The 7,335-nt window shown below is 58.1% G+C and overlaps 1 protein-coding gene across 1 annotated transcript; it reads left to right on the plus strand.

Moving 5' to 3' along the window:
* Nucleotides 1-242: 242 nt before the first annotated feature.
* On the plus strand, nucleotides 243-6,079 carry MYCN (MYCN proto-oncogene, bHLH transcription factor). The gene is made up of 3 exons (XM_049095960.1): nucleotides 243-514; nucleotides 1,431-2,361; nucleotides 4,578-6,079. The coding sequence occupies exons 2-3, from the start codon at nucleotides 1,548-1,550 to the stop codon at nucleotides 5,180-5,182; spliced, it is 1,419 nt and encodes a 472-aa protein (XP_048951917.1). The 5' UTR covers nucleotides 243-514; nucleotides 1,431-1,547; the 3' UTR covers nucleotides 5,183-6,079.
* The last annotated feature ends 1,256 nt before the right edge of the window (nucleotides 6,080-7,335 follow it).

Here is a 7,335-nt window from a genome sequence, read left to right on the forward strand (position 1 = left end):
CTGGACGCGCTGGGTGGATGCGGGGGGCTCCTGGGAACTGGGTTGGAGCCGAGCTAGCGCTAGCCAGGCGCAAGCGCGCACGGACCGCGGCCACCCGAGGACCAGCACCCCCGGGCCACCCGGACACCCCCGCGCAGAGCCGCCGCTGGATCCCCGGCAGTCGGCGGGAGGTAAGGAGCGGGGGCGGCGGGGGGGGGGGGGTGGCGGTTTGCAAACTGCCCCGCGCACCCCGGGCGGCGAGCGCGGCGGGAAGGCAAGCCCCGGACCGGATCGCGGCTCGCGCACCGGGCGCTCGAATATCCTCGGGGGACTGTTGCTGCTTCCGAAACAAAACCATCTCGGGGTTTTCCCTGAAAAGCCAGTTCCAGCCCCGAAGGCACCCCGGGTGGAAGAGACCCGCCCTAATCCTTTTTACAGCCTTTGCCGGGGGGGTGGTGGTGGTGTAATGGCTTCATCGAGAAGAAATTCGCCCTTCTCCAGAACGCGTATCGGTGTTTGAGCTGACGCGGAGCCGGTGCGTCTCCACCCCGAAGCTGAGGTTCTCCGAAGGGTGCCCCTGGAGGAAGAAGGGGTGGGGGGGGGGTGAGACTAGGGCGAGGCCGCCGCGGTGGTAATCTGGGTCACGTCTGCTCCAGCCCCCTGGAGACGCGGCTCTCCTGGCCACCGCGCAGCATTCCCGGGAACTGGGGTTCGGGCGCTCCCCTCTCCCAGGAAGACGACGTTGTTGGGGGCTCGGAAGAGTGGGGGTGGGGTTAGAGAGGTTCAAAATAAGCTCTTGGCAGGACTCCCCTGCAGCGGCCGGATTGCTGGGGGGCGTCTGCTCTAATTTGGGACGGGGGGGCGGGGGGGGGGGGCGGTGTGTGGGTTTGGGTGCCCGTCGTCGGTCTGGGTCTAAGAGAAAGGCGTTTTCCATTTGCAAAGTTTCCTAAATCCCCCCGCTCTCTTTTGCACTCCCGAGGTTGCAATTTTACAAAGGAGGGATTGAGGGTACTCGAGATCTCATTCCCGGTAGCTGGGTTGGAGCCCTGGGGCTTCCTCTGAGCAGCGGGACCTCCGCGGTGCAACCGGGTTGTCGGGGAGCTGGAGGGAGCTGGGAGTCTGCAGCCCGGAGCAGCCCCCTCCCCCCCGGCACTGCCGAGTGTGAATGAAATGGCAGTTTCCAAAGTTGCAGAGCCACGCCACCACCCCCCGCATCTGCATGCCCCCTCCCACCCCCTGTCGTAGACAGCTTGTACACAAAAGGAGGGAGGGAGCGAGCGAGAGCCAGAACTTCCTCCACCTTCGGGAGCACCAGGCGGAGTGGGGGGGCCGGTCGGGGAGGCCGAGGAGCCGGGTGAGAGGGGGCGCCCGCTGCCCGCCCCCGCCCCCGCCCCCGCCCCCCCAGTCGGCTCCGCTTGCCAACCCTCTCCCGGTGTGTCTGTCGGTTGCAGTGTCGGAGATTGGCGCGGGCCCCCGCCCTCCGCGCCCCCCACGGGAAGGAAGCACCCCCCTAACTAAAAGGAGCGGAGCGGAAAGAAGCCCTCATTCGCCGGCCGGGAGGCGAGCCGATGCCGAGCTGCACCGCGTCCACCATGCCGGGGATGATCTGCAAGAACCCGGACCTGGAGTTTGACTCGCTGCAGCCCTGCTTCTACCCGGACGAGGATGACTTCTACTTCGGCGGCCCCGACTCGACCCCCCCGGGGGAGGACATCTGGAAGAAGTTCGAGCTGCTGCCCACGCCCCCGCTGTCGCCCAGCCGTGCCTTCCCGGAGCACAGCCCCGAGCCCCCGAACTGGGCCACCGAGATGCTGCTGCCCGAGGCCGACCTGTGGGGCAACCCGGCCGAGGAGGACGCGTTCGGCCTGGGGGGCCTGGGCGGCCTCACCCCCAACCCGGTCATCCTGCAGGACTGCATGTGGAGCGGCTTCTCGGCGCGCGAGAAGCTGGAGCGCGCCGTGAGCGAGAAGCTGCAGCACGGCCGCGGGCCGCCGGCCGCCGGCCCCGCAGCCCCGGCCCCGGGAGCGGGCGCCGCCAACCCTGCGGGCCGCGGGCACTGCGCGGCGGCGGGGGCGGGTCGCGCCGGGGCCGCCCTGCCCGCCGAGCTCGCCCACCCGGCCGCCGAGTGCGTGGATCCCGCCGTCGTCTTCCCCTTCCCGGTGAACAAGCGCGAGCCCGCGCCCGCCGCTCCGGCCGGGGCCCCTGCCGCGGGCGCCGCGGGGGCCTCGGGGGCCGCGGGGGCCGCGGGGGCCTCGGGGGCGGGCGCCGCAGCCTCGGCCGGCGCCCCCGCGCCCGCGCCCCCGCGCCCCGGCGGCCGCCCGGCCAGTGGCGGGGACCACAAGGCCCTCAGCACCTCCGGCGAGGACACCCTGAGCGACTCAGGTAAGGCCCGTGCTGCCCCCCGGGGGCCCTGCAGCCGGAGTCGCGCTCCCTTTGTTAGTCCTGGTGGGTCTGGCGGGGGCGGGGGCGGGGGCGGGGGGCTCCTGGGAGGCAGTGCGGGCGGCGGAGGGTCGCGTTCCTCCAGGCCGAGCCCCGGGGTGACGAGCAGAGGGGCAGCGGCAGCCGCCGGGAGGGTGTCCCCCCGAGTCGCACCTTGGCCGAAGTTCCCTGCACCCTGCGGCAGCCTGAGTCGGTCGCCGGCCCGCCCCGCACCCCTGCGCTGCAGCGGGTCTCAGGGATGCGACTGGGAGAAGTTGGGGGGCTAGGGCCGGGCAGCAGTGTAGAGGTGGCGCCGGCTTGCGTTTTGCGGGCAGAAACCTGTTAGCACGGGGCCCGAGAGGGGCCTGCCTCCCGGGTCAGGGGAGGGCAGACGCGGGGCGGAGACACAAAGGCGGCGCGAAATCCCTTGGAGGGCGCAGGAAGGTAGGGGAGCACAGATGGCTACTGCCGGTTTTCTTTATTTATTTTTCTCGAGCCTGGGTCGTCTTCCCCGCCCTCGGTGGGTGGTGGGCTGTTTGCTCCTGGTCGGTGGCCAGCAGGCGGCGGTGTGCTGGCCAGCGGGCCGGCGGAGGATCCGCGGGGCCTGGGGGGTGCAGGGCGCACCCCTCCCTCCGTCCAACAGCTGGTGGCAAGCACAGCAGCGGTTGTGGCCCTTCTCAAGGGGCTGCCTCTTTACGGGGTGCAGTGCGAACTGGGTCCGGTTTTGTCCCTGGCGAGGATTGCAGGACTGATTGCAGACTTAGGTGGTTTGTGACCCGGTGCCCTTCACGGTGAGGGCGGGCACTTAGGCCCTCCGGGAAGGCACACACCCTGGAAGCCCCCATGGATTGGTTCTATTGTGTGCCTACGTCTGCCTTACACGGTAGAGTTGGGTTGAAAAAACCCTGACTTTGCCTGGGACTTTGGAGGTAAAGAACTCTGTGCAAACACTTGAATAGCCCTTGAGCTGGCAGTCGGGAGCTGGGGCCCCACGGGATCTTGAAAACCAGGGTTCTCAGAAGGCGGGTGGCTGAAAAGCTTAAATTTCCTTGAGGGCCGAGGATGGATCCATCGGAGGCTCCTGGAAGGAAACTTGGTGATAAGCCTTCGGTTGGAATCGGGTCTGTCCCTTTAATGTCTGTGCCTTGACAGCTCTGGGTGAGGAAGCACTTCCTTCCAACAGCTGTCTTCTTGGCAGAAAACCAAAACATTGGCTTAAAGGGACCCACAGACTGGAACAGCCTCACATTTCGGCTTTAGAACAAATCCCACAATTGTTCAGCTTTCCGGCCCCCTTCAGATCAAGCAGAAGATGTGTTTTGATTTTCATGCTTGCGTTTTAAACAATAATTTTCGATCCCAGCGAGGTAGTAAAGGAGGGATGGGGTGGGGGGTGGGGGTCGGGAATGCAGACACGACGCGACAGGTTTTTTGGTTACTGTTATTGCCGGGGACTCTGGGGAAGAGGCGCCCCCACTTCGGGGTTCAGAGTTCCTGTGGATTCTGACTTCGTGGTTGGGATTTGGTCCTTGTTAGATGAACACCTGCTTACTGCGTGGAACTCAGGTTTACGGCAGGCAGATTATTTTTCTGCCTTAGTTCATTAAACTGCCCTTCACGCTTGAGGACTTGAGATCAAATTCAGCTATGTGTCAGTTGCTAAGCGAGGCTCCTAAAATGGGGATCCTCCGTGTTTAGGTGTGGAGATAGAAATGGGAGCGAGTCTCTGGGAAAAACTAGTGATGAGCAGAGCTTACCGTTGGCTGAGCGTCTACCTGCGAGGCCTGGTTCTTTACGTGTTCCCTGTCCAACTCCAGAAGCCTGTGCTATATTATCCCCATTGAAACCGAGGCTTCAAGTTTAAATAACTCGCCTGGGGTCCCATAACTAGTGTGTGTGTTTGTGATGGAGTCCAGTTCTTCCCAACCCCAAAGCCTAGGCTGATCTTGTTGCCACCTGCTGAAGTCTTGAGCAGAGGCTGAAAGGTCTAGGAGTGTGGGCAAGGTGGAATTTCCAGATGTACTTCATTTCCAAGCCGACCGGTAGCATCCTGTCCACATCTGTGCGGGCGGATTGGCGATGCTTGCTAGCCGGGCCGGCACCTGCCCTAAGAGACAGGTAGAGGTCGCGGTAAGTCCCTGTGTGTCTAACCAATAGAATGACTCCCATCTTGTTCCCAGATGACGAAGATGATGAAGAGGAAGACGAGGAAGAGGAAATTGACGTGGTGACCGTGGAGAAGCGGCGGTCCTCCTCCCACAGCAAGGCGGTCACCACCTTCACCATCACTGTGCGCCCCAAGAACGCCGCCCTGGGCCCGGGGAGGGCGCAGTCGGGTGAGCTGATCCTCAAACGCTGTGTCCCCATCCACCAGCAGCACAACTACGCCGCCCCCTCTCCGTACGTGGAGAGCGAGGATGTGCCACCCCAGAAGAAGATCAAGAGCGAAGCATCCCCCCGCCCCCTCAAGAGTGTCATCCCCCCGAAGGCCAAGAGCTTGAGTCCCCGCAACTCCGACTCGGAGGACAGCGAGCGGCGCCGCAACCACAACATTCTGGAACGCCAGCGCCGAAATGACCTGCGCTCCAGCTTCCTCACGCTCAGGGACCACGTGCCAGAGCTGGTGAAGAACGAGAAGGCCGCCAAGGTGGTCATTTTGAAAAAGGCCACCGAGTACGTCCACTCCCTGCAGGCCGAGGAGCAGCAGCTTTTGCTGGAGAAGGAGAAGTTGCAGGCAAGACAGCAGCAGTTGCTAAAGAAAATTGAACACGCGCGGACTTGCTAAACGTCTCTCGGAACCGGACAGTCACTCTGCCACTTTGCACATTTTGATTTTTTTTTTTTTTAAACAAACATTGTGTTGACATTAAGAATGTTGGTTTACTTTCAAATCGGTCCCCCCCTCCCCCGTCGAGTTTGGATCTGGGTGGGGAGCAGGACCTCCGGAGAGGGCCGGCCTGATGGGATGCTGGGTGGCCCTTCGCGCTTTCCCCTCCGTGTCCCCTCCGAGACCGCGGTCGAAGTTCGTGACAGTCGGGAGCCTCTGGGCTGTTGAAGTCACCTTGTTGGTTCCAAGTTTCCAAACAACAGAAAAGTCATTCCTTTTTAAAATGGTGCTTAAGTTCCAGCAGATGTCACAGAAGGGGTTTGCCATTTGATAACCCCTGGGGAACATTTCTGTAAATACCATTGACACACCCGCCTTTTGTATACGTCCTGGGTAATGAGAGGTGGCTTTTGCGGCCAGTATTAGACTGGAAGTTCATACCTAAGTACTGTAATACCTCAATGTTTGAGGAGCATGTTTTGTATACAAATATATTGTTAATCTCTGTTATGTACTGTACTAATTCTTACACTGCCTGTATACTTTAGTATGATGCTGATACATAACTAAATTTGATACTTATATTTTCGTATGAAAATGAGTTGTGAAAGTTTTGAGTAGATATTACTTTATCACTTTTTGAACTAAGAAACTTTTGTAAAGAAATTTACTATATATATATGCCTTTTTCCTAGCCTGTTTCTTCCTGTTAATGTATTTGTTCATGTTTGGTGCATAGAACTGGGTAAATGCAAAGTTCTGTGTTTAATTTCTTCAAAATGTATATATTTAGTGCTGCATCTTATAGCACTTTGAAATACCTCATGTTTATGAAAATAAATAGCAATTAAATGATGCAACTTTCCCCCCCCCTCCCTTAATAGCACTAGTTAAACTCTATCCCCTCTATCTGTTAAGTGTAAGTGGTACAGAAGTTTTGGAGGGACCTTGGGCTCCCTGGGCAGCCCTTTTATATCTGTGCAGCCCCAGCTGGGGAAGGGCCACTCTTCCCACTCCGGCGGTGTGGAGGGAACGGTTTAGGAAGGTGAAGGTATTTCTTCCAGATTACACAGAATGGAGACAGTATTTGGGACTCTGTGTTCTAACAATTAGCGTTCATTAATTTACAAAGCACTTTCATATGTTGGCCTTTTAAAGAATTAAGCTCAGACACCAGTCTTGGTCAACTCTTTAGAGTGAGAAGTAGAATCAAGACATGGGGTTCTGAAACTGCCTATGTTAGTGATATTTATTCCATTGATGGATGGCTTTATAAGCTCATGTAGCTTGTCTCCAAGAGCATATTCTTCAGAATGCACCAGGATTTAAGGTTCTGATTTTGGCATTGTAGCAGAATTTAAAAAAAATGAAGTTGGTCCCTCCCCTGAAGAAGTGCTCAATCTTATGCACAAAAAGAACTCCTTGAAGCAACAGTTGTGTGACCCAGATCAAGTGTCCTGTCCCTTAAGGAGAGACACTGGGGCATGTATAGCTCTGTTGATTTCACACAAGTATTTGAGCTGCCCTGTGGAAGCTGGATTAACCTTTGCGGGCTCTGGAGGACAGCCAGGGTCAATGGAATGGAGGGAGGCACAATTCAGAAGGAATTTCTCAGAAGGAATTTCTGAGTTTCCCTAATAGTAGGTGTTACCTTTACTTCTGAGGCATTTAGCTTCTCCGAACAGAAAGTTTACAAATAACCGATCTCTGGGGTGAAAAGTAGCACAGGGTCATGTGTCTAAGGTTTCATTCATCAGAAATTTAGCTCTGAACTGAAGAAGGCCTCTGCTTTGTCAGTGATGATAATGCTTGTCTTGGTCTCCTGGCTTGTGAGAGGTGGGGATGAGAGAATCCAGGTCGTAGGAGTCCCTGTCTGCTTCAGTTACTGTATAAAGGCCAGTGGGGAATCAGAACTCCGGTCCTCAGCTCAGTTTATAGCCATAAACCCTAAAGCTCTGAGGTTGGCAATACTGCTTTGGACACTGATGGTCAGAGCATGTTGAGAATCACGAGAATCCTGTTCAGTGTCTCCACTTGCCCCCACCCCACACTAGAAAATCCTGAAACTGAAAGTCCTTTTAGAATGGTCATTCCAAAAGACTTCCCTGTCC

This window comes from Canis lupus, chromosome 17 (assembly GCF_003254725.2).
Source record: "Canis lupus dingo isolate Sandy chromosome 17, ASM325472v2, whole genome shotgun sequence".
Lineage (NCBI taxonomy): Eukaryota > Metazoa > Chordata > Mammalia > Carnivora > Canidae > Canis > Canis lupus.